Genomic DNA, 27,052 nt, shown 5'->3' with positions numbered 1-27,052 from the left:
GATATTTTGAAAGTTCTATTGGAATAAATGGAGAGGGACTGACAGAACAAAATACAACAAGCATAAGAGCCTGTCTAAAGGTCTGCTAAAAGTTCAATATGTAAATTAAAGCATTATCTAACATGTCAATATATCAGGAAAGTGTAATAACTGTTAAATCTGTTTTCTTCTGTTGATTCCTTGTAAAGATATGAAATTCACATTTGAGAATATTTAGCTTCCTCTCTTGGTAATGTCTTTCTATTTCAAAGATTTCCTAAACACACTTGTTTTATTAAAATCTATGCACTCTCACTCTTTTGCCTCATCTCTGCAAAGAAAAAAAATTGTTGAATGAGATGAAAGTGTTATCATACAGCCTTTCTTCTATGATGTTGCCTCATGAATAGGCAATTGTAAGATAAGATAAATGAAGATACAAGTGGAATGCCTCTGGCCGTCTCACCTGCACCACGCGGTTCAATATAGCAGCAGTGCTGACTTTGAATACTACTCTAACTCGCACAAGATGTTCAGTGATACATGGTTACTCTTATGTCCACTTTTTATGAACTAGACCAATAAACTTACAGAGATATGATGGTTATTCAACAAAAAACCCCAACATGGCCAAAGTTCATTGACCTTACATGACTTGTGACCTTGATCATGTGACCTGAAACTCGAACAGGATGTTCAGTGATACTTGATTACTCTTATGTACAAGTTTCATGAATCAGATCCATAAACTTTCAAAGTTATGATGGTAATTCAACAGATACACCCAGTTCGGCCAAAGTTCATTGACCTTTGACCTTGGTCATGTGACCTGAAATGCGCACAGGATGTTCAGAGATACTTGATTACTATAATATCCAAGTTTAATGAACTAGACCAATAAACTTTCAAAGTTATGATGGTAATTCAACAGATACCCCCAATTCGGTAAAAGTTCATTGACCCTAAATGACCTTTGACCTTAATCATGAGACCTGAAACTTGCACAAAATGTTCAGTGATGCTTGATTACTATTATGTCCAAGTTTCATGAATCAGATCCATAAACTTTCAAAGTTATGATGAGAATTCAACAGATATCCCCAATTCGGCCAAAGTTCATTGACCCTAAATGACCTTTGACCTTGGTCATGTGACGTGAAACTCGTGCAGGATGTTCAGTGATACTTGATTAACCTTATGTCCAAGTTTCATGAACTAGGTCCATATATTTTCTAAGTTATGATGACATTTCAAAAACTTAACCTCAGGTTAAGATTTCGATGTTGATCCCTCCAACATGGTCTAAGTTCATTGACCCTAAATGACCTTTGACCTTGATCATGTGACATGAAACTCTAATAGGATGTTCAGTAATACTTGATTAACCTTATGGCCAAGTTTTATTAACTAGGTCCATATACTTTCTAAGTTATGACGTCATTTCAAAAACTTAACCTCAGGTTAAGATTTGATGTTGACGCCGCCGTCGGAAAAGCGGCGCCTATAGTCTCACTCTGCTTCGCAGGTGAGACAAAAAATGGTGCTCAGAATTCTGACTTGGAGATGCTTTAAAGGTATTTTATCTCACTTATTTTAAGTGAAATTAAAAAATTATTTTATATGAGATAAAATGAATCTCAGAAGACCACCCAAGAAATCGTCCCTCCCAAATGCAAATATGAGCAAATTTTTTACGACGAACCCTTCATATATCATTCTTCAGCTCATTACTTTACCCATGACACACCAGAACTAGTCATACATGTATCATCATCACTCCTATAGAGTTACTTGATGAAGTTTGAAGGTGACCTTTCAACGCAAGAAGTGTTCAAAAAAAATTTGGCGCTATTGCAGATTTACTATATATCCTTAAAAATTCATTTTCAATTATAGCAATATCCGAGACATGGCTTTCTAGTACACCAATTATCCCCTTTCATTTACCAGCACTTTTTATTCCAGTTGTAAACAATGGTTCTGATTTTAAATCTAGGAATATTAATGAGGATAGAATAAAAACATTACAAGTCGTACTTTTACAAACTGATTGGTCTGTTTTATATAAAAAAAATCTGTCTTACATAAAAATGATGTAAATTCACCTTATGACACATTTACTGATATTTCAACGAGGCTGTGTGATAAACACTTTCCTATGATACAAAAGAATAAAGATAGACCTCGAATCGGAACTTCAAAATATATCGGTATAAAGTTAATTGGCTACGTAATGCTAAAAGACTCTATTATTGTCATAAATTTAATCAAACGAAAAACGTTCCGAAGGGTACATGGTCTGTTATTAATTCAGATTTGAATAAACCAAAAAAATCTTTACCTCAGTATTTTCTGCACAACAATGAAAGGATTGAAAATTCTGAACATATTGTACAAGCTTTTGTTTTTATTTCATAATTTTCTAAATATTGTACCGAATCATCTACATGTATTGGCAATTCTTTTGTAGCTCCCAATTCACATTCTGATTACCTTAAAGATTTGTATCTAAATTCAGTATTCTTTAAGCCAATTACAGAGAGTGAAATACTTGAAATTTCAAAATCTTTGAATAACCATTGAACGTCGCATGCTGTTATTGATTTACAAAGTAAGATCATTTGTGCAATGATTGATAATAATTTTGGGATTTGTACACTGATGGATCTTTCTAAGGCATTCGACATCGTTGTTTACAAAATACTCCTTTCTAAATTGAAATATTATGGTATCCGTTCGGTTTCTTTACAATGGTTTGTTAATTATTTATCAAATAAATTTCGATATACCGTTTATGATTGCTTCTCGTCAGATTATTTTGTCGTGACTAGATGTGTTCCACAGGGTCCATACTGAGCCCTTTATTGTTTTTAATATATCTCAACGACATAATACATTCATCAAATACTTTTGAATTCATCATGTATGCTGATGACACTACCTTATTTTATACTCAGCCTGAAATTGCAGATCTAGAACGAAATGTTCATATTGAAATATCCCATGTTTCGAACTGGTTTAAGGCCAACAGATTAATTGTAAACGTGAGCAAAACACATTTTATATTTTTCAACAGTAAGGCTTTTGATATATCGTTGTCAAATATTTCATTAAAGTTTAATTCTGTTATTGATAAAGTAGATGTGGCTAATTTTCTTGGAGTTTATATACATAGTACTTATGCTGGGATGTACATATTGATAATATTTTGTCTGAAGTTTCCAAATGATTAGGTATTATGTACAGGTTAAGATGTTATCTCCCTTTATCTATATTATTTACTTTGTATAATGCTTTAATATTACCATATCTTTCATATTGTATTGCACTTTGGGGTAACAGCAGCCGTACTAAATTAGATTCTCTGCATAAAGTTCAAAAGAAATGTGTACGCATTTGCACAGGCAGTCACTTTCTTTTTCATTCAGCCCCCTATTTTACAAGTTGAAAACACTGAATATATATTATCTCTATCAATATCATACTGCATTGATTGGTTTTATGTACTCTCAGTGTCTTCTTCCAAATTCTATATCTTCATATTTCTCTCAATTATCAAATACATAATTATAATACCTGTAGTTCAAATTTGATATATTTGTGGAAAGTTCAGAATACATTGTCTCAGAAGTCTGTCCGTTATAGATAACCTATTATATGGAATTCCCTCCCAAGTAATGTTATTGAATGTAAATCATTATTACAGTTTAAGAGGGTATTGAAAAAATATCTTTTATCTCTTCACATTTGAGTATTACAATATTTACCATTTGTCAATTTACATTAATATATACCTAACTTTACCTTGGCATCTAATTCCTCTGATAGCTGATGGATGTGTTGTGTGGGGTGAGTGTGTTTTGTGTGTTATGGTGTGCATGTGGATGTATATAATACCCTTTAAGATTATTCTGATATCTTTTTTAAAGGGGATGGGGTATAACAAATTGAAGATTCTAATATGTCTGTAACGCAATGTAAAATGTCGTACAGTGTACATGTATTTGGGAAAACTTTTACACACAAAGCCTTAAAGGCCTTTCTGTCAGTTCTCTTATTTCATTTCATGTTTTCATGTATTTGTATATTGGCATATTATGTGATAATCGTGTATGTTATACTTTGGAAATGTCTTTTAAAAGGAAATGAAATAAATGGATTCAATCAATCAAATCAATCATATATTATACGGATAAAATCTTATGGTAATACTATTTGTATTTTCATATTAGATATACAGTGTGTATCAAAAAAAGTTTACACTTTGAAAAAGCCCTGGGAATTAAAAAAAAAACGACATGTTGGTAATTTTTTCACATATAATCTTGACTTTGGGTCTCATCTATCCAATGAGTAAAAATTTTGACAGGATGTTACATTTGAGTGAGCACTGTCTATTTTTGTAAAGCTCGCAGAAATCTGTTTGCGCAGAAATGCTTGTTTTCACGCAGTGTCAAGGGGAAAGGGCAAAATCAAAATTACCCTGCGAAACATTTCTTATACTAACGGATTCATTCAAGCATTTTGTAACAATTTTGCCACCCAAATTAAAAAATTTCAACACTTAGTAAGCACAACCTTTACCCTGTTTTGCCATCTGGATCTGAGGACATAACTGAATCTGAACAAAAGTTTATATCAGACATCTCCAGCATTTTTTCACTAAGTTTTTATCATTTAAAGTGGGTTTACATTTCATTTAATACTAAAATACTTGTTTCTCCACACTTTTCCTAAGCTTGACAGTGATTAACAAAATGAAAATCAAGCCACATTCGTTTCATGTAAATCCCAGCTTAGTGTAAAGCAAATATCGTCACGATGGCATTGGTGTGTGGGGGAGCATTATTCAAAGTGTTTTGGGCAAGGAAACAAGTTAAAAAAGGTAAAAGATATCTTCAAATCAATTTTACTAGCTAAATTCCACGTGTTATACATGATTAAGGTCTACTTTTATTAGCATAACTATTTGAAAGTTCTGCGCAAATCATTTTTCACTAACTTTTCAAAAGTAAGTGGTGCTCACTCAAGCGGAAATATTTTTTGACAGCTATATCGTCATTTGCTTAAATGGATCTGTACCAATGTTAAAACGTGGCAAAATCATCAGGATATGAAAAATGTATAATTTTACAGGATTTTTTTCTAAGTGTAAACTTTTTTTGATATGCACTGTATAATGAATAAATACAGGACACTGCTTAACAAGTGTGTGATAACTTGGTAATTTTTAATGAGCTTACTTTGGAAATATCTTGATCAGTTCATCTCTATCTGGTATGTGTGGAATGACAGGATCAGATTGATGAAGAAGACCTAGGAAAGCTTCTCCAGCACAGAGTCTGGTCCTGTCAATCTTCTCTGAGGCTTGCTGGGTCAGGCACTGGACTATCTTACAGATTCTGATCCAAGAGAGGTGGGTAGAGAGGGGGGTGGGGATGGACAGGAAGATAGGAAATGACACAGAGACAAGTGGGGTAAACAAAGAGATAGAGGGGGAAAGGGGGATGCAGAGAAATGGAATAAGATTGACGTTTGCAGGAGAGAAGACGAGGAGGAAACAAGAGAGTGAGATTTTAAAAAGAAAGAAATACAAAAATAGTATTAACATGAGGCAAATAGACAGCAGAAAACAGGATCAGATAGAATAAAATGGCAAGAAAACAAAGAGACAGACAGACGGATACAATGATAGAGAGAGAATAGAAGAAAGGAGGATAAGAGCAGAAGAAACATAGGAACAGAAAAAGGAGCCATAAAGTGATAGATAATAGGGAACAAGTAAGAGAGTAATAAAAAGAAGAAAATGTAAGAGAAATAGACAATGTGAAAGGAAAAGGGGAATTAAAAAAAAGTTTTTGTGATGATGAATCATTGTACATCTTAAAGGGGAATCCAGCCTTGGTCATAAAATGTAGTGTTGGAAAGGAGAAAAATAGATAAAACAGAATGGTGAAAGTTTGAAAGAAATCGGACCAGCAATAAGAAAGTTATGGCTGCTTTAAAATTGAAATCCCTATGATTATGTAGATTTCAAATTGGCAACTGGGTAAGTAAATTATGACAAGAGGCAAGGACAACTTTCCCATAGGCCATGTACTTAATTATCAGGGATTTGTGGTTTTCTCCTAACTGCCCATTCCCCTGGGGCAGTAATCTAAATATAACCCTGGTAGTATATTGTTTTATGTCCTCATGAAAGAAAAATAAAATTTGAAGTAAAACATTTGAAATAATGACATATTAGCCATTTTATGTATTGGAGTACATGGAAGAGTAGTCCTTGCCTTACATCACTGTGACATCACATATGTGGCCAATTTGCAGTCTCCATGGATCTAGGGATTACCAATATTCACAACTTTAAAAAATCATAACTTTCTTATTATTTGTCAGATAGTGTTCAAACTTTCACCTATCAACATGTCTGATTTTTCTTATTTCCCTAAGAACAAGTTTTTATTTGGGTTGGATTCCCCTTTAATGTTTTTATTAATCAAAATGAAATAACTGTTAGCTGAAGGTACCAAAGCATACCTATTCTAAATGTACATTACTTTTAATACTTTTTGTAATGCCTTGGCAGTCATTAGTAAATATGAAATATTCTGAAAAATCAAATGTATAGGTTATTGTTCAAGGGGCATTTTAACCTCTTCCATTCATATGGGGGACGTTCCAAATTCTCTAGTGGTGATACACATTTTATTTTAATTTTCATTTCCTTGGTACAAATCTCAAAGTTTTATGATACACAGGTCAACTATTCGTCTACATGTATGAGAGGTCTCAAACTCAAATTGTTCTTTAATAATTATGACTTACATGTCAGGAGTAAGCATTGTTGGTTGATTCTTTGCTAAATGGCTGGTGACATCATACAGACTTTTCATCCCTGCCTCACGAACCCTGATGATATGAACAGATAACTTCTCATATAACAGCATTTATCTTAATCTAAAAAGGATATAATTTTTTACAGTTTCACAGATATTAAGAAGTACAATGTAAATGTAATGAATTATCTAAAACGTACATACTCACAATGCCACCACAAATAAGAGGAAACACCACATTCCTTTTATACCATTTAAAATCTGGACAGTTTTGGATTTTGTGAAGGACAAGCGATAAAGAAATAAATACCTACAGACACAATACAGTAAATTGAATGTGGCAAAAAAATTAATGTGTGGTGACTAAAGCATGTAAAAGTCATACTTCTACATCCCAAACAGCATCAAAGCCATTATAAAATTTCAAATTTATTACATGTTATCAGTTTGTTCATCAAAACTGTTTGTATATATACATCAGTTGTAGAGGACCAAAACATTTTTAGATAATGAAGTATATTACTTACCATGCACCCACATCACCCCTGCTGTCAGTGGTATAGTCCTTCAATGACTGCAGTAAACAATTGTATATTGATGAAAGGTTGGACTCACACACTACTTCATGGGGGTTTCCAGATGGATCTATATCGACTGTTGCACATAATCTGAGAAATAATCAATTCACTTATGAGCACGCAACAAGTTTTACATATTGTGGAAAATACAATATTCATCAACAAATGCTTTCCATACTTTTCAATGGTGCACAGAAATATTTTCAAACTCAATCTAAAAATACAAAGTGCATTTCAAGTGTGTGATAAAAACAATGGAAGATTATGACATAGACCCACCCAGTCAAATAAAACATTGTTGCGAGAGATTAGTTTTTATACAGAATCATATGTAGAAACTCTCATTTTTTATACAATTACTCATATGTACATGTGTGTCATGTAAGAAACTTGGACTGTGAGATATAACCTGTTACAACCTAAGAAGTATACATGTTAGTCATATAATTACTGTGAAATTCCATTTAAAAGCTCATATTCTGAATAAAATGTGTCAATTCATGAATAATGAATGTCGACAACAAAGAGCAAAATTGAGAATTTGCAGGGATGAGAAGCAAAGGATGCTGGAAGAGCTTACTTGGCAATTGAACGGATAGCATCTCTCCTAGACTCAGCATGGATAGCATCCTCATCTTTGGTTGAGATACTGGCCTTGATGAGACCTTCAAGGATCTAAAGACATGTGAAGGACAAGACATCATGGACAATACTTTATGAATATCTCAAACAAAAATTCATAGAATAGTGGGAATCAAATGCTCTACCAGGACCTCTCTAAATATCTAAATCCACAGTAAATGACCATATAATGTCATATCCGATGGATTTACATGTTATGTAGATTCGAATCAGTGATAGGTCAATATGCCATCACGTTACATCAGTGATCATTAAACTGCGTTGTATTGTCAATTGCAGCGTTATATTCACCAAGGTGACGTCACTCGATGCGTACAAGTTTCGTAATTAGGTAGTTTATTGATGTACGTGATAGTGCTAACGCGTCCATTGCATGAAGAATGCGCTTGATGTATTTTTTTTATATTTTATTATGACGTAGATGGATCAGAGATGTAGCAAGAATTTTGAGCCAGATGATGAATGCAATCTCTGATGGCGAATCCACATAGACTATATAATATAACAGATGTTGCCTGGTCCATCTTTTTAATAAATAACATTTCAACTCCCCTCCAAAGCTATATATTTTTCCCTCGTGGGATTATTTTCCCTCAGCGCTGGGCGTTTTGGCCAAAATATAATCCCTTAAAAAGTATAACTCCATCGGGAAAAGGAAATGTTATATTCAAACTCTAGGTAGGCAATATCTGTATAATATTTCACAGCAACAAAGCATTGGTAGATGAATGTCTTGTAAATTTGATTTCAGCAAGCAATCTTTGATGAATTTCTTTCTTATGTGCCAACTTTGTAAAAAAGATAAATAATTATCAACATATGAATAGCGGTTGTTAGCAAAATAACCTATAAATGACTTAGGGATTTATGTGAAGACTATTGTGGAAGGTATTATCCCCATTTGGCAATACATCATTATCAAATAGCCTGATCTCACTGGAGCAATCTTGTGTGTTGCCTGGAGCTCTTCCAGAAATTTTCTAATCTAAACATGATCTCCTTCCCATAAATAGTTTTCTCACTTAGCTTTGTTTGGTAAAGGCAATATTTTTTTATTCATTCTAAGTCACAATTAAGAAATTGCCACCCCTAGCGGCTAGCACACACAATACAAAGTATCAAAAAAATATCAATGTACCTGATGAAGCTTTCCTTTGACCATGAACCTAGGGAGTTCACCAAGGACCAAGGCTGCTCCCATCCTACCCATCTCATTGGGGTCCTCCAATCCTTTGATGTACAGGTCTATTACTTTATCTGGAAGAAAACGAAAAAAGAACTCTTTCTGCTCATTCTGATACTGTATATGTACATTTTACTGTAATTCATGATTAAGGCTATGGGGGGGTCAAATGCATATTGCAGATTATGACATTCACTAAACTAACCATTTACCAATAAAAAAATAGAAACACTACAGTGGAATTGAAAATGACTGCATAAAATATGATTTTCCATGATTGTAATAAAAAGTAATAAGAATAGAGAGAACATCAACAAAGAATTCTTTTCAGGATTCTTCCTACATGTACTCTTCTGAAAAATGAATTACAAATTGGAGGCCCTCTACAGATTTGTGAAAGATATTGAAACATGAAATAAATAAGAACATATAGAAGATTTAGTAAAGATGACGCATTAATTTTCACAATTGTATATCTGTGCATTGTATGCTCCTAGGAAGCATCCCAGTGGTTGTACATGGACATCACTAATCCATTAGCAACACCAGTGAACAAATGCACAAAACTTGCAATTGATGAGAACTATGAAACTTTCATAATAATAATAATAATTATACTTGCTTATATAGCGCCTAACACTTACTTTGTCAGAAGTCTCTAAGCGCTCTACAGTATATGCAGCATAATTACCCTGGCTTTAGCAGTGCAGCTGTTACGCGCGCTGCGTTTCAAGGAATAAATTCCTGCCAGGTACCCATTTACCTCACCTGGGTTGAGTGCAGCACATTGTGGATCAATTTCTTGCTGAAGGAAATTACGCCATGGTTGGGATTCGAACCCACAACCCTCTGTTTCAGAGTCCGGAGACTAATCCACTGGGCCACAACGCTCCACATAGAATACCTGGGCCCTGCTGCACAAAAGTTATGGTAACTCTGCCATTCAATGGTAACAATCCCCAACAGCCAATCAAAAAGCCGCTCAGAAAAATTTTGGGAAGTTTCCATTTTATGGCAAAACTACCATTATAGCAAATTTTATGCAACTGGGGTCCGTTTCATAAAGCTGTTTGTAAGTTAAGAGCGATTTTAATAATGATTTGTGATCCTTTCTTGTGGTAAATGGTAGATTCATTGGCGATGGTTTAGAGCTTAAAAAGGATCACCAGCAGTTTTTAAAGTCGCTCTTAACTTACGAACAGCTTTATGAAACGGACCCAGGACCCTGGTGAAATAATTACAATTATAATTAATGTTTATATAATTGAGTGCAGAATATGCTTTTACCTTGGATACCAGGAAGGGCGTGGCCATTGGTATCTTGGTAGTACTCCTGGCATAGCATCCTCTCTGCTCCTACTGATTTACTGTGAATATCTCTCTCTGTTCTCTGCAACCTTATGATGTTATCATCTAGTAATGTCTGCCACTGGTCTGGATTTAAAACAATATATAAACAAAATAAAATACTACAAAATACCAAAGAAATGTAAAATATGATTCAACTTCACTTTATTCACTTAAAGGTCCTGGTAATATGCACATGAAACAATCAATAAAGAGAACCCAACAAAATACATGTATAACTTGAACTGGTTTCAGCCTTTTTATACTATTTTGAATGTGCGTCTTATCTATAAAACAAATAAACGATTATAACATAAACAGTATCACTGTACAAATGACAACTAGAGGGTTGGGGTTTAGATCTGTGAAATAATTTTTGGTTTATCAGAGTGTGAGAATTAGGGTTAGGTGTAGGCCTGAGTCGAGTGGGTCTACCAGTCATTGTTGCAAATTCCCTGCTCACAGGCAGACTACTGAAAACAAGAAATTGTGTTAAAGAATCGTACCCCACACTTTACAGAGGATACAAAACATACATGCATGAAGAGGAAAAGGGGGATTCCCTGATGGTGTAACTTACCAATGATGTCATCTCCATGGAATGGTAACTTTGAGAGGGAGAGTTTACCAATGAGGGTACAGACAGCAGGACGGAGGATCTCACCTGTCATCCCTCTGAACATCCTTCCTTCCTCCATCTACAGTAAGGTAAACAGGTAGAGAGAACTAAGGATCACAATGGGTGATTTCATGTTCCATGTTGACATTTGATGTTCTTGTGGGTATGTTTACACCAGCCATAACACTGAACTATTGACTTGATAAGGTGTTTGGCTATTACTGGGAATGGTAATTTCAAGTCTGGTGTTGACAGCAGGTGTTACACCAGCCATAGCACCAAACTTTAAATGAGGCTCTTGCTGAAACTGATGTCACCAGGTGTTGAGCCATTAATCACACGATTGGTACATTTTGGGGAAACCAACATTTGTTGTTGGAGCTGGTTAGGCAGTCTAATTAATGCCTTTCATACTCATCATTACAATACTAACCTGACTCAAAATCAACCACCTGACTTGAAATCATCCAATGAACTTTTTGGATAAATTTGTACTAAAATCAATATTTCTTACAGCATAAGTTATTGCTATTACTTATCCAAATCAATTCATATTAAGCTTTTCAGTCATAATAATGTTGTGGACAAATTTTGGCGAAGAGGCTGGAGTGTTAAGTTGAATCATATGTGCAATGTTTATACAATCATTGTTACGCCTACTACATTCTGCTACAGTATGCATGAGTGATTCCAATCTCTAACAGCATCCACCATTCTCTCTGATTTGACATGTTTGCCTTAAAAGACCACACATGCTAAATATAAACAATTGAAAAACAAAAAATAAGGCACTGGCTGAATTCATAAATTAGCATATCAAAAATAAAAAAATGAATAAAGGGAATATAGATTACCTTTCTTGTGATGGCTTTTAATCCTTCCACACTTGAAGAACCTATGACATCAAGTAATGATCTGAATGGGTAAGGAAAAATTTGGGTAAAAAGAAGTTATTTAATTATTTTAAGGAAATGGCTATTCAGTACACAGCTGAGATCAATCCCGCAATAAACACCAGTGTAAATCAGTCAAGACTCTTTTCATGACTAACGTTTTTATTCAGATTGCTTTACATAAAGTACACAGTTCAGCTGAAAGTGAAGCATGTACAGTTGTGATTAAAGGTTTGTGAACCTCACAACAAAATGCACTCCTATATGCCGAGTATTGAATCTAGACAACATTACTGCAATGTTCTGGGAGCCCAAAGAAATAAACTTTCTTGAATGTAACATTTTATCACCTAACTAAACAATCAAAATATCTGAACAATGGTAGAACTTAAACACTTTGAATATGTTCACATTCTGGTGCGGTTCACTAGCTTAAGAACACCACTGTATCATCCTGATCATTAAAATCAATTATGATCTTATTCACCTTAGGCAGATAAAAGGCACCTTCTACCTTCTCTCTTTCAACATGTCCAAAGAGGTTTTGTGCCGATTCAGCTACAGCTTTAAGTGAACCAAATATCATTCCAATCATCATTCAATTCAAAAGTGATTACACTCAACTGAAGACAACCTACCTTGATTCACTTTGAGAGTATTCATAGAGGGCGTGTGTCAATTCAGCTACAGCTAGAAGCGAGCCATGTCTAGTATTGAGATCTATACCAGTTGTCTTGGGTATCAGGTCAGGTAATACTGCCATTAATATAAGATGGGATATCGTGAATGCATTTGAATGAAGATAGGGGGAGTGGATGAATGTTTAATATATGCAGGAATCATCAAGGATGCATTTTCCAGTCTTGACAATGGTCTCTGGCTGAGGGAAGTATAAAATGTTGTTACTTCTGGCCTCAACTTCATCCCTAGCAACCATACATTACAATTGAAATATTAGGATGGCCCTCATGAATGCTATATAGATATCCCCATAAAACCTGATAACCCAACATTTTAAGACTTTGTGATGATGATTTTGTTCTTGAACTTCATTCATGAAATAAACCTCGCAACCAAAGAGAAAAAATAGTGATCCAAAATGTCAAAGTTCACAATTATAGTCATCAAAGACATGTCACAAAGTTTGCAACAAAGACTGTCCATGAACATCAAAGCAGTGACAATGAGGATCAACAGCAATGTAATTTTACGGCAACGTGACCTGTCATTGAGTTAACCTCATAAATGGGTTGCATATCTGAAAATATTTTTACAAGGTTTGCACCATATTCTATGTGATATAATATACTGTATCACTGTGATAAGGATGAGACTTTCATTGGCAAGTCCCAGTAAGAAGTGGTAATCCACCCTGACTTTAATAAAAGTGTAAACTTATTGAGCACAAACACTGTCAAAAGACACTCATGGTGAAAGCTCACCAATTGAGGTCCAAGTCAGGGAAATTATTAGTGGTGAAAATAGAATCCAATCAGAAATTGAAAAAAAAAGATAATTATAAAACAATTTCATCACTCACTTGTATTGAACAGTCATTGATACTTACCCGTTTTTGCCATGTATTCAGGGGCTTTCTTAGTGAGTACATGTAGAGCCTGAGATGTCAGTTCACGTATTGCACTGCATGGTAAAACAGATTGTATCAATATTAAAAGGAGAAGTTTAAAATATGGAGAAAACAGATAATACAATATAAGATACTTATTGATCCTTTGTTGATCTTGGCCTCATTTTCTCTATACTTTCTTTAGTGTATTCTTCCATATGATGGGGAATTACACTTTAAAGGTCAAGCCCACCCCAGAAAATTGTTGATTTGAATCGATAGAGAAATTTCAAACAAACATAACACTGCAAAGTTCATCGAAATTGAATGTAAAATAAGAAAGTATTGACATTTTTCACATAACAGTTAAATGCACAACACAGTGATATGCAAATTAGAGAGCCGATGATGTCCATCACTCACTATTTCTTTTGTGTTTTATTGTTTGAATAATACAATATTTCAGTTTTTACAGATTTGACAAGGACCAACTTAGCTTTACCATAAACTGTTAAAACAATGGTAATTCCACATGTTCAGGGAGAAATGAAACTTTATTTCACTTGACAAGGAGGAAAAAAATAGAATATTTCATATAATAAAATACAAAAATAGTGATTGTGCGACGTCATCAGTCTGCCAATTTGCATACCGACCAGGATGTGCATACAACTGTTTTGTGAAATTAAGCGAAACTTTAAGATGTCATAACTTTCTTATTTTACATCCGATTTTGATGAAATTTTCAGTGTTTAGTTTGTTGGATTTTTCTCCTTTTTTCAAATCAACTTTTGTTGGGGTGGACTTGTCCTTTAAATTATACAATATTTAAATATCATATTCAGTGTAAGAAAGAGTTGCAGGAGACTGATCAATGTACTTTACACCAATATTCAATTCAATTCAATTCATTTATTTTCACTCTTCACACTTGATCTCATGCACTTAACACCATTATCAACACCAACACCAAGTGCATTATAAACTCACCCATCCCAATGCCCAACCTTGACTTGATAAAGGTGATCAATGAGAGGCAAGGTGTATTCATCAAAGTCAGCTAGATAGGAACTGAAAGAAAAGATACCATAACAAATAATCACAATATCAATGACCAATATAATAATTTCCTCTTCTTTTATTTTGAAAACCAAAAGGAAAGAAAGTTTATTTTGTGTTTAGTGAGGTTGTAGATGACTGCACATTAAAACATATTTTTAAAGAAAGATACCATAATCATAACTGTTTTCAAAGAAAATCACACACCAATAGTACAAATTAAACCTCTTCTTCCGATTTGAATCTGGATTCTTAGTCATTAATTTCGCATGGTAGATGATAACAAAAACTGAGGATCGTCGGAAATTACCTGCGCAGAAACTCATGCCTGAATCTATATTTACTCTAATTTAGAGATTAAGCATAACAAAATATATAAAATACATTTTAACAATGCTAAAAAGAGCCAGTGATATTTTGATGGGTCTAACGTATTCTTAAAATTCTAGCCAATCACTTTGAACAACTTTATCTTGGCAGTAAAGTTTCAAACTATTGTTGCTTAACTATATAACCATTGTCAATCATTTTTGGTACAAAATAACAAATAGCAATTCCAAAAAGGCGGTTCATTCAACCACCTATGTATCGGGCCTTCCTGCCCTGATTCATCCCTTCCTTGCACTTCAAATGAAAAGGTGTAAGGCTCTCAAATAATCAAACATTCATAAAGTCAAGCAAAATGGAGAAAAAGGGGGTTGGATGTACAAAATGGTTATTTGAAGGCATTGCTTAGAAAAAGATAGAGCCTGACTAGATAGTTACCTGATATTGAGGTATGTATTTGTGCGGTTTCCTACTGCAAAGTAATCCGCTGTTGTGACAATGTCAATACCATGAGGGAATGTTCCTTGACGTCCAACATTCTCCTGGAATGCAGCCTAATGAAAGATAAAAAGCATGGTTTCATACAACTTTTCAATACAAGCAAGTTACAAGCTACTGAAACAATTACATATAATTGCCTGAAAGTAATATATTGAAGGAGTTTAGCATGTGGTAATGACGTTTTATAAAACTGGAACAACTTTTACAATCTCACATGAATTCTAACATTAAAGGGAAGGCATGTCTCAATTCTTGACATTTGAAATACATGTAACCTAATTTCGGTTTGAAAGTTAAGATAAAACATGATAGATAGGCCTATGTATTTATTTCATTTCATTTATTTTTCCACTGAAAACATAAAACAAATACAATTGTTTGAATAGCTTTGAATTGTAGTTTCATAAGGATCTTCAATTGGGAATAATTTTTGCAAATGCCACTTCCATGAGATATACATACCAATATTTTCTTCAGTAATGAATATAAAAAACATACATAGATAGAATTTGTATTTGCTTCTCCTACTTACGGAGGCTGCTCTTCGACAGTTGACTTCTCTATCAAACACAGTGGTGATGAGAAGGGCAGCAGCGATCTCATTGACGTATGGTGAAATGACCTCAGGGTCATATGCCCTGGCAAAGGACCAACAGACATAGCAGGCTGAATCTCTTACATGGGCACCTATGGGGATAGGGAGAAAAAAATAAACAATATGCATGATGTTATCATTGACAGGCTAAGAGCTCATAATGATGGTCTCTTGCATTTATAAATACATTTGTTTTTATTATTACATGCTACATGTATCTTCTAAGAGTACATTTTTCACTGATATGTGCCTACTAAAATCTATTGCATCAGAAGTTCCGCTTTGGAGCTTTATATGTCACATTATCTTTATGTACATTGTTTACGTCACAAATATAACTCAGCAGAAACTGAAATGATGACCTCATATTCATTGATTGCTATGAATTGATCTCTAAGCACATTACAGAACAAAGGTGCAAATATATAGAAAACAAAATTAAACTGCATTATAGAATAGGAAATTTTCTGGCAATAAAAAGACTATATAATGCCTGCAACACTTACCTACACTAAAAGTTCCTTTCTTGACATCATAGGCAAGAGCTTTCCTGACAACAGGAATAACTGAAGAAAAACAGAGAAAAACAAAATTTCATACCATTGCCTTGCAAATTCCATAATTTCTAAAATTTCAGTTGATATATTATTGGGGGGAAATGTCAAACTTTGCCCCTGACAAGCTTTGACCTCATATTGATGGGGGTGGGGTCTTGTCTCAGTTGGTAATTTTTAGCATACTCATAACTTAGATCCACGTATCTACACGTATACCTACAAGTAATATCCAAATATGACTATCAAGCTTTTCCCTCAAAATTATCGCCTACTGATATTTACTTCGAATTAGTTTATTTTCAATGAATAGCTATCGAAATACCCCATGATACCATATATTTAGTGTACATTCTCCTTACCTTCTGGTAATCTTGCAGGTAGAAGGAGCCCTCTCCTGCCGAGTTCAGCTAAGGCTAAACAGCTACCATGCCACGCTCCATCTGTTTCCCTCATACTATTAAACAAAAAATGTATGGATATATAATCTACTGTCAGCAAGTTCTTTGTACAGACCAAATACAAGATTTAGTTAATCTATTTAGTGCATCTATTTCAACATTAAATCATAGTATCATGAGAGGACAGATAACTGAATGAATTAATGAAATAAAGACAACTTAAAAGTGACAATGCTAAACTTTGAAATAAATCGTCTTCAAGCTACATGTTTGTGTCTATAGTATTCTTACGGTTACAAACTGGGCATTTCTGTGAAATAAGCTACTGTTTTGTACATCCGATCCCCATTTTTCTCCGTTCTTACTACACTTCATGAATTGATCAAGCAATGATGACATGAGAGCATTGCAACATTTCTTGAACTATAAAGTCAACACAACCTATTTCAGGCATATCAGTACATGCTTTATCAAAATGGCTTACTGTAAAGGTAAATTACATGTGTCAATATCCAAGTTTTCTCATGATTTGGGGATGGAAACAGGTGCAGATCCATCAGGATCAGACAATAGCATTTTAGGGGCCACATTGTTTTTGCAACATAGTCGGCCTCTCAAAAAAATTGTGTCTAATCCGGCTGGATGCGCACCTAGATGAAAAAGATATTTACATTGAGCTGACATATCAATTCATATATGCTTTACCCAGTAAAGTAGATGATGACATACCTGAATAAATCTAATGCTGATCCTACTACTTGATCTGCAAGCTCCTGGGGTAACCTTCCTGTAAGACGACCAATCCTGAAAGACATTGAAAATGATGATTACGAGAATTATTTGACATAATGCAAATAGAAGACACAACTTGTCAATGATGGGTTTAGGAAACAGCCTCAGATGAGACCAAGAGTGAGAGCAAGATAATGACGCCCATAAAGGAGACCAAGACAGAGATACAAGACACATTATCGGTCAACCAACGTTGACAAACTGAAATAAAGCATTGAGATTACCTTGTCAAATTGAGCTCTTTTTTGGTATCGTAAAAATCTCCTATATGCAATAGGAATTCTACATTCACTTCTACAAAATTTCTACTCAGATACTTGCAATATATGACACTTGGAATTGATTAGAATGCAGATTTGTAGACAGAATGATGCACTAAATCTTCATGGACCTGAACTTATGTTATGGGACGGGAATAATAACGCTTGCATTAGTAACTTTTCATTCTTTACAAGTCTACACGTAAAATCCTATTTTTTTACAAATCTATTTGAGTAATATCAATTCGATCAATAAAATAACAAAATAGAGTCAAACCAATACATACCCTTTGGCAGCAGACCACCTGACTATCGTGTCTTTATCCTTCAATCCAGTTAAAAGTTGTTCTGGTATTAACAAAGACAGATAAAACAAATTCACACTGTATTATTTATGCTGAAGTTTCATTCAGCTAAACCAGCTTTTGCAAATACATCTACCAGTATGCATAAATTTGTATAATTTCCTAGTGAAGACCAATATTCTTGTCTCCCTTAGGTGTTCTTTGATGTATACATGTTTCTCTGCATTGTTCCTTGTTTGCATATTCAATTATATCATTCAAGCAATGCAGAGCTGCCAACCTGAAAAAGAACATTTCAGTATTTTTAAAGTTGAAAATCAGTATTTTGGTGAGGAAATCAGTATTTTCAAAAAATACCATAGGACAACACATGAAGCTGAAACTTTAGAAATAAGTTTTTTACATTAAACTATCAGTATTTTTCTCACTTTTCAGTACTAAATACTGAAAATCAGTACTACTTGGCAGCTCTGGCAATGGGGTGTAACAAATTTGGGGAAAAAGACACATAATTAGGAAGCAACTGGGGCAAAGCTTCAAATCTTCACAGAATTTACAGAATGAGACCCCTTTTACATCCTTTCTTCAAAGAAAAATCAAGTTTGTACCCACCCAATCCCCTCCCCCTAAAAAGGATATAAACTACAAATAACAAATGGCAAGAATGAATAAATCCATTTCAGTTTTAAAGGTAATTCATGAATCAAAACCATTTCAGTTTTACTTCAAGAGTCTAATGAAGTATATAAAATTGACTAAAACATTGAGGGAACAGGTTAACTCTTACCTATTACATCTTCAATCTCTTCAGGAATGTCATAGTTCTCGTCATCATAATCATCGTCATTGCTTATTGTTGTCTTTGATGCTATGCCAGCAGGAGCTGAGGCAGGCTGCAGGTTATCAGCAAGCGATCGACTCCCTCTTTGGTATCTGTGGGTGAAAATGGACTTTAACTGCTTGATCATGTCAGGGACTTGTCTGTGATATGGTGGCATTGTGGCTCAGTCGGCTTGATCCTTTGCTGACTCATGCAAAAGGCTTTTACGCATGGGTCTTCATGCCATCTAGCAAGGTGTTTGAAGTTCTAGAATGGAGAGGGGTAATATCATGCATGGCCTGCTGGAAGACCAACTTATAGCTGAAATGGCTACCCTGGTAAATACAAGATATTTTTCAATAGGCTCTTTGCCTTTGCTAGTAGACCCCTCCCCCTCCCTTATGTTCATGCTATTGTGTGCACCTTGCTGACGTTTCTTCCTTTTTCAAGTTTTATAAATTCTGCTAATAATCGATTTATCATTGGGACTATAAATGATAAATAAATTTGAATTTAAATATTATGAAGCAGAGCCATGAGCAATGAGTAAACAATGTTTCCTAACGACCTCATAATGATAATAACTCCTATTCAATAGTATTCCTGCGCATTTTCTTTGATGTAATGATTTCTTCAGAACTCTTCAATATTAGGATCATTATAAAACAAAGGGGTAAAATCAAGGAATTCTTCTAACCTCCATTTCATGACTCTGGATGGAAGGAAAGTAAGGCCTAGTCTCTGCACCAGTTTCATAGACAGCTTCCTAATCGGTGTGTTGTTATGATTACATAGATCACACTCCACGGACACTCGCAAAACAACTGGAGCTGGATGGAGACAAGTAGAAAAAAAAGCATAATTGTATCATTATACATTGCGTATCAAAAAAAAGTTTACACTTTGAAAAAGCCCTGGGAATTAAAAAATATATGTACATGTACATTTTTCACATATTTTCTTGGGATTGGGTCTCATCTATCCAATGAAAGTAAAAATTTTGACAGAATGTTACACTTGAATGAGCACTGTCCATTTTTGTTAAGCTCGCAGAAATACGTTTGCGCAGAAATGCTTGTTTTCACACTGTGTCAAGGGGAAAAGGCGAAATCAAACTTACCCTGCAAAACATTTCTCATACATTTTCCTTGCACTTTGAGTCAATTGAAGTAAAACGGATACATGCAAGCATTTTGTAACAAATTTGCCACCAATATTAAAATTTTAACTTAGTAAGCACAACCTTTACCCTTTTGTGCCAGCTTGATCTGAGGACATAACTAAATCTAAAGAAAAGCTGATATCAGACATCTCCAACATTTTTTTCACTAAGTTTTTATCATTTAAAGTGGGTTTACATTTCATTTTTAATGTAATACTTATTTCTCCACACTTTTCCCAAGCTTGGCAATGATCAACAAAATGAAAATCAAGCCTAAGCCATTTCATGAAAATCACAGCTCAGTGTAAAGCAAATATCGTCACGATGGCCTCGGTGTGTGGGGTAGTGGGGTGTGGCACATCTTCAAATCAATTTCACTAGCTAAATTCCATGTGTTCCTCACGATTAAGGTCTACTTTTATTCGCATAACTATTTCAAAGTTCTGCACAAATCATTTTTCACAAACTTTTCAAAAAGTATGTGGTGCTCACTCAAGCGGAAATATTTTTCAACAGTTATATCGTCATTTGCTAAAATGGATCTATACTTATATCAAAATGTCAAAAATCTTCATGATGTTACAAATGTATAATTTTACAGGACTTTTTCTAAGTGTAAACTTTTTTTTGATACGCACTGTATAATACTGACTGGCTTTGAGGGAGATAGTCGAGATACTATATATTTCCCAAAGTAGTCTCATATTGCCTCATTTCCCTGAGTCTTGACAAGGGCAATATAGGTCTTCTGACAAAAATATAATGTGGTATCTCCTGAAAATAAAAGCCAGTCAATATCATTATTATTGCTTGTAGGCCTACAGCTGCATGATGTGGAATTTCATTCAAGCTATTATCTGTAGCAATTTTTAGCTCTTCGCTTGCTGAAAATTCTAGCTTCACGTATCTGTGAACTAGATGAAGCAATCCTCGCTATTAAAGTAATTGTGACGTAAAGTGTACACAACACAGGTGCGTACCATGCACTGCATGGCATACACTTAACATGTACACAAGACTTTGTGTTTGGGATTGATGAAATAGGAATACAGATATTATAGACCAATAATTTACTACATAAGCCCAAAAGAAAATGATAAATTCCTGGAGGAGGTTGTCTAATATTATGATCATTAGTCATATGGCTGAACCGTGGCTGGGTCATTATGACGTATTTTGTGTTGAATTACTCAATCAGACAGACAAAATATGCGTTTATATCTTGTCTCCAAAATGCTTCATTCAGGTATATAGTACTTTTTATTAGCCTGCACATATGCAGTACGTAGTAAGGGACCGTAGTTTTATTATTGAGGTCCGTTCGCGTGCAGGAGAACGCTGGACGATTTCAAGAACGGCGTCCGACGACTTGTGGGCGTGGCAATGAACTTGTGGGCGTGGAAATGAATTCATCGGCGGAACGAAGCGGAATGGTGATCGGCGGACAGCAGGAGAACGGTACCCAGTCACATCCGGGCGTCAGCGATGTGTGAATCGGCGGAACGAAGCGGAATAGGACTAGTCACAGCGCACGCGCAAAACTGGTGCACCGAGAAGAATGCTCGCGGCCGGCGCGGCACGAGTACAAGTGCGCTTTCTTAATTTAATCTAGAATTAAATTATCAGTTGATCGAGGCTTACCACCGTTATCAATACCCTTTCTTCCCTTATTCCTTTTCTCGTGCATGATATGTGTGACACTTGACTGAGGCTCGTATTTTGTTTTGGATTCGAGTACTATGGAGGCGAGGTGTGTGTTCATAGTTCAAACATCCAACCTCCATGGTTCAAACAAGCTGTGTCGCGTCGGACGTGAATGAATATGTATTGTTTTGGTTGGTTGATTGGTAGTATTTTTTGGCGGGGGTGGGGTCATTAGATTTTTTTCTCCCATTGTCAGGATTGTGATATGAAACGATTTTGGTACAATTGTTTTCTGCATTTCATGAATTATTGTATGCCTTTCCTCAATTATTAATTTGACATGAATTCATATTAATGGTCTATATTTACTGTACTGCAATTAATCGTCTTTAAGTTAATTCCATGGTATGAATTGAACCTAAGATGAAAATACGAATTGACCGGCGACGATCATAGACGCTTATGCTGTCTTACATGTAGAAATCATAACCTTTTATTTACATCGCCAGAATGTTATCCAACGATCGAGACTAGGGGAACGGAGCTACAAGCAAAGTTTTCCTCGTGATATTAAAAAAATATTCCTTGATAGCAAACATTTCTAGTACTTCCAGCGAGAATTTCCACCCCCCCCCCCTCTCCCTCTCTTTAATACATCTTCAGCTAGTTGGAGTACGGCTGGGGTGTGTATATCCATCTATATATAATTCCACACTCCGTCATGAAAAAGAGAATCAATCATAGTAGGTTTGTGTCGAATGAAACAAAACAAAAATCAACATTTCGGACTAATCGGCCAGACCATAAGCATAGCAAACATGTCAATAAAATATTAAATCATATCCAAGAAATGCATGAAAATGAAACAAAAGTGACAAAGCGTCACTCAATTATGACAGAGCAGCCGGGGGATACCCATTCCGCTGTGTCCGAAATACGTCTTAAAGTCTGTCATAGAATTCAAATGAATCTAAAACTTTGAAATAAACCCGAGTGATCACAATAAGGGGCCGGGGGGGGGGGGGGGGTACGTGAGATCGAGTATCAACGAGAAATTGATCATGACCCCTGCGAGTGTGCTCCACATGCAATACTAGTATATATTACACGTATAGTGTTTTTTCTATCGCGTGTTTCGTGTGTGTATGCCTCTGGATACGCGCTCTATCTATAAATAGAAAATATGAATACTAATTAGGTGAAATCGTATGCGCGTACGTGCATATGCAATGCATATAAATTAAGTGCACAGACGTACGTAGATGGGAGAGGTTTGATTTTAGTGCCCATGCATGATTTGGGTATGGCCTGCATGAATTCTAGTCAATCATGTATTCTATTATTTTGTTACCCTCGTACACTACATCCCTAGTTTTGCAATGACCAAGACGTGCCATTTCATTAAATAAGACCTTTATTATATTCGCCCTTTATTCGCTTCTTAACATTCATTGAACTTGCTAAATGGGCGATTCCACACTAGAACTTCAAAAATATCATAAATTTCAACATGCTTTCAATAAGTCATAAGTAGTGTAATATTTTACTATGATACCTAAATTTTATGAAAATTATGAGTTTTAACCAAAAGTGAAGACAGATATAGTTTTTTGGGGGGAGAACAATGGAATTTTAAATTTTCAATAATTTTGCTCATTGAATAGTCAAGTACAAATTCCACCTGAAACAATTATTTGCAAAGCAAGAGAAGATTGAAAATATTGCAGGTCAATAGAATAATATATCATTGATAGTTCCAAATAATATCTACAACATTTTCATGATCCATAATAGGGGCAGCCCTGATTTTTCCGAACCTATTTTTGGCAATGTCCCGTACGACACATGACAATGCAAAAGTTTTTCCTACAATTTTATTTTTGATGATGCAATTTCATAAAATGAGTTTCTCTTTGTTTGACCCATGGGTGATCGATTTATCCCATAAGGATCTAATTACTGCCCTTCATTTTTCAAGTATTGTCCTATTAAGAAATGTCCCGTACGACACACGCTGTGTCGTACGGGACATGTCCCGTACGACACACAATATAATAATGCATCTAATTGCAGAATTTGGATTCAGAAACCATAAATAGTAGGCATATTTAAATTCATTTAATTGATTTAACATAAAGTGAACTGAAAAAGAACTTTGTTTATCTCCATAGAACATGAAATAGGTGATTCTAAACATTTTAATTGATTTCATGTAGGCTTATTCTTTTGTGAATCCCTTCAGCTAAACTGGTGATTTTCACTGATCAGAGCAGGTTAATTTCTTTTCATTGAGCATGAAAAGAAAAATTTTATATTTCAACCTAGCCTGGAAGATGACTTCCTCTTGCATGCTAATGTGGAATTATTATAAGATGTAAAAAAAAATCATATCAATCATCATGATCATCTATTTGGACTTCCCTTATTGAATATTGAAATATTGAATATTGAATATTGAAACTCCTTACGTTTTTCAAGTTGTAAAAAAATTCTTGAAAGTAAGACAAACCATATGGTTTCATGAAATGCAGATGGGTTTGAAAAAGTAGAACCGCATTTCTTTAGACAAAAAATTGTGACCAAAAAGGGAAAAAAGTGACAGTTGTGACATATATCATGTAGATATACATTTTATATAAAAAATCATAACATCATGATCATTTTAGCCCCATAATTTACACAAAGTTTCATTCATTTATTGTTTAAATAGTGTTTGGAAATCATCAATTAGTTCCCTAAAATATAACTTCACACAAAACCTGAAGTTTTTCAGCTCGTAAAAATGCTGTGAACACTTGTACATTTCCCATCATGAAAAAAATTATAACATATTGCTCCCAATTGTATTGTCCTGAATGACTGCTTATTAAAAGATTATTCATAAATAAGCAATAATTTAGGGGCAATGCTCCTTCTGATTGATAAAAAGTTCATGTTTATTTATTCAGGCTGCCCAGTACAACACGCAGTGCCTGTACAACACACAAGTGTCCCGTACGACACACAAGTGTCCCGTACGACACACAAGTGTCCCGTACGACACACAATTGTCCCGTACGACACATTATTTTGTTTATGATATATTGACAGAAATATTCACCTAATAGCGGTTTCTAACCTAATGAATGTCTTAGTTTGATGGGATTATCATTATCATCAGCCAAATAATGTGATTGAAGAAGTCAAAGTGACATAAAGTAAGAAAGTTTGGCTTCAATTTAGAGATGTCCCGTACGACACATTTTGAATGTCCCGTACGCCACAATGTTCTCGAAAATTATAATTTGCTTTATTTATTCATGAATGTTTATTTTGCTTTCTTTTGTAAATGTGTTTGTTCTTGGGTAATTGAGTGTCAATTTGAGTTCAGTTTCTATGAAATTTATCTGCCCAACTCACAGACTTTTGAGTACAAACTTGAGGTTTCTAAAAAAGCCACTTTTTCTGCGTCCGTACGACACATTACTATTTTTAATCTGTATTATACAGGATGTGAATTCAAGTCATGTTAAGTCTTGGTTTTTCTTACACTCTGGTAGTAGTTGATGACCACCTATAGTTACTGGAATATTTTTTGTTTTTTCTTGTCAAAAACTGTCAAATGTTCTCTAAATGTCCCGTACGACACGTATGGAATCACCCAAATAAGTTTTGTTACCCCTACAAACTGACACTTATTTGTGCATTCTGCTCGTGCTTGGCGCTCGCATTATTTATTTATTTGAACCTATTATTATTTTTGGAAGGGGAGTTACTCAATGACATGTTCCTTAACATCTCAAATTTTCATAATGACATAAAAAATCGCCTTGGAGGCTTCCTACTTGATCAATAATTTTCTTAGACTTCCTTTACTCTATACACATTTTGCCTCTTTTGTGTCAAATGTTTGCACAGTATTCATGTTTGCCTTTTTGCATGTGAATAAAAATGATTTTAAATTGATATTCTATTAATCAGGAATGTTGCACAAACAGTCCATCTACATCGTCACTCCTATTTTGCATATACTTGGAAAATATGCCAAATGGTTCAGTTGTAATTTTAACAGATGTAAAATTAAAATTAAGGGCAACCCCGCTATATAGTATAATGCTAATATTATCGCTGATATATTTAATGCTTAAAATGAAACATAATTTTCTGCGATACTGCCTTATTTAGGCCCTATCTTTATTTGTATGCTTGTTATTGATTTTAATTTATTTTCGATTTTTGTGAGATCTCATTTCATACCATTATCATTGTTGCCATTATTACACCATCCATAATTGGTCTTCACTAAGACCCTACGATGGATCATAAGGCCCGTCGACGAAGGATCGTTGGTCTGAAGGCCCGATCGACGAAGGATCAGATTGGCATTGATAAAGTAAGTACATGTATCCGATTGGGGGCTGGGATGACATTTGTAGAATTCACGTACGTTTTAGGGGGCAAGATGGCATATAAAGGGCAAAATCTAGGAGCTTGGAGCGCGCGATCATGAACATCATCATCATCATCTATTAGTTTATGATAAATGATTCACGATCGACGGTAAATTATAATGGGGGGGGTATGATAACGCAGGCCTTCCTCCGTCCCCATGAGATCGAAGGGTCGCTAGTCGCAAAAGTATGGGGTCGTACTGCTATAAAAGGGATGGTCCGGGCTGAAAGTATGGATATCTTTATAAATAGATTAAAATTCACTGAGCAAAATGCCGAAAATTTAATCAAAATCGGATAACAATTAACAAAGTTATTGAATTTTAAAGTTAGCACATTTTGTAAAAACAGTCGTCATGAATGTTCATTAGGTGGGCTGATGATGTCCCATCTCCACTTGTTCTTTTGTATTTTATTATATGAAATTAGGTTTATTCATTTTTTTCCTCAGAACTAGAAAATTGGATTGACAACTGATTCAGTGCATTAGATATTTATTGCTGCAATTTATAAGGGAGACATATTCACACAAGTATGACATAATGAAAAAATATATGA

The 27,052-nt window shown here is 34.7% G+C and overlaps 1 protein-coding gene across 1 annotated transcript in view; it reads right to left on the bottom strand.

The window, feature by feature from the left end:
* The window catches only part of LOC121422383 (tubulin-specific chaperone D-like), a 71,880-nt gene that overhangs the window by 31,261 nt on the left and 13,567 nt on the right, over positions 1 to 27,052 (bottom strand). The window contains exons 9-27 of the mRNA XM_041617389.1: positions 19,956 to 20,088; positions 19,226 to 19,371; positions 18,421 to 18,481; positions 17,811 to 17,885; positions 17,043 to 17,137; positions 16,633 to 16,692; positions 16,064 to 16,218; positions 15,469 to 15,584; positions 14,635 to 14,715; positions 13,645 to 13,718; positions 12,716 to 12,833; positions 12,039 to 12,099; positions 11,146 to 11,263; positions 10,506 to 10,652; positions 9,174 to 9,292; positions 7,974 to 8,068; positions 7,343 to 7,483; positions 6,805 to 6,888; positions 5,223 to 5,381 (exon numbers count right to left, since the gene is read on the bottom strand). Coding sequence (XP_041473323.1) covers positions 5,223 to 5,381; positions 6,805 to 6,888; positions 7,343 to 7,483; positions 7,974 to 8,068; positions 9,174 to 9,292; positions 10,506 to 10,652; positions 11,146 to 11,263; positions 12,039 to 12,099; positions 12,716 to 12,833; positions 13,645 to 13,718; positions 14,635 to 14,715; positions 15,469 to 15,584; positions 16,064 to 16,218; positions 16,633 to 16,692; positions 17,043 to 17,137; positions 17,811 to 17,885; positions 18,421 to 18,481; positions 19,226 to 19,371; positions 19,956 to 20,088 — 2,038 coding nt within the window. The remainder of the gene's footprint in view (positions 1 to 5,222; positions 5,382 to 6,804; positions 6,889 to 7,342; positions 7,484 to 7,973; positions 8,069 to 9,173; positions 9,293 to 10,505; positions 10,653 to 11,145; positions 11,264 to 12,038; positions 12,100 to 12,715; positions 12,834 to 13,644; positions 13,719 to 14,634; positions 14,716 to 15,468; positions 15,585 to 16,063; positions 16,219 to 16,632; positions 16,693 to 17,042; positions 17,138 to 17,810; positions 17,886 to 18,420; positions 18,482 to 19,225; positions 19,372 to 19,955; positions 20,089 to 27,052) is intronic.

This window comes from Lytechinus variegatus, chromosome 10, assembly GCF_018143015.1.
Source record: "Lytechinus variegatus isolate NC3 chromosome 10, Lvar_3.0, whole genome shotgun sequence".
NCBI classification, from domain to species: domain Eukaryota; kingdom Metazoa; phylum Echinodermata; class Echinoidea; order Temnopleuroida; family Toxopneustidae; genus Lytechinus; species Lytechinus variegatus.
The sequence above is the reverse complement of the archived record's forward strand: the minus strand, read 5'-3'. Positions and strand labels throughout refer to the sequence as shown.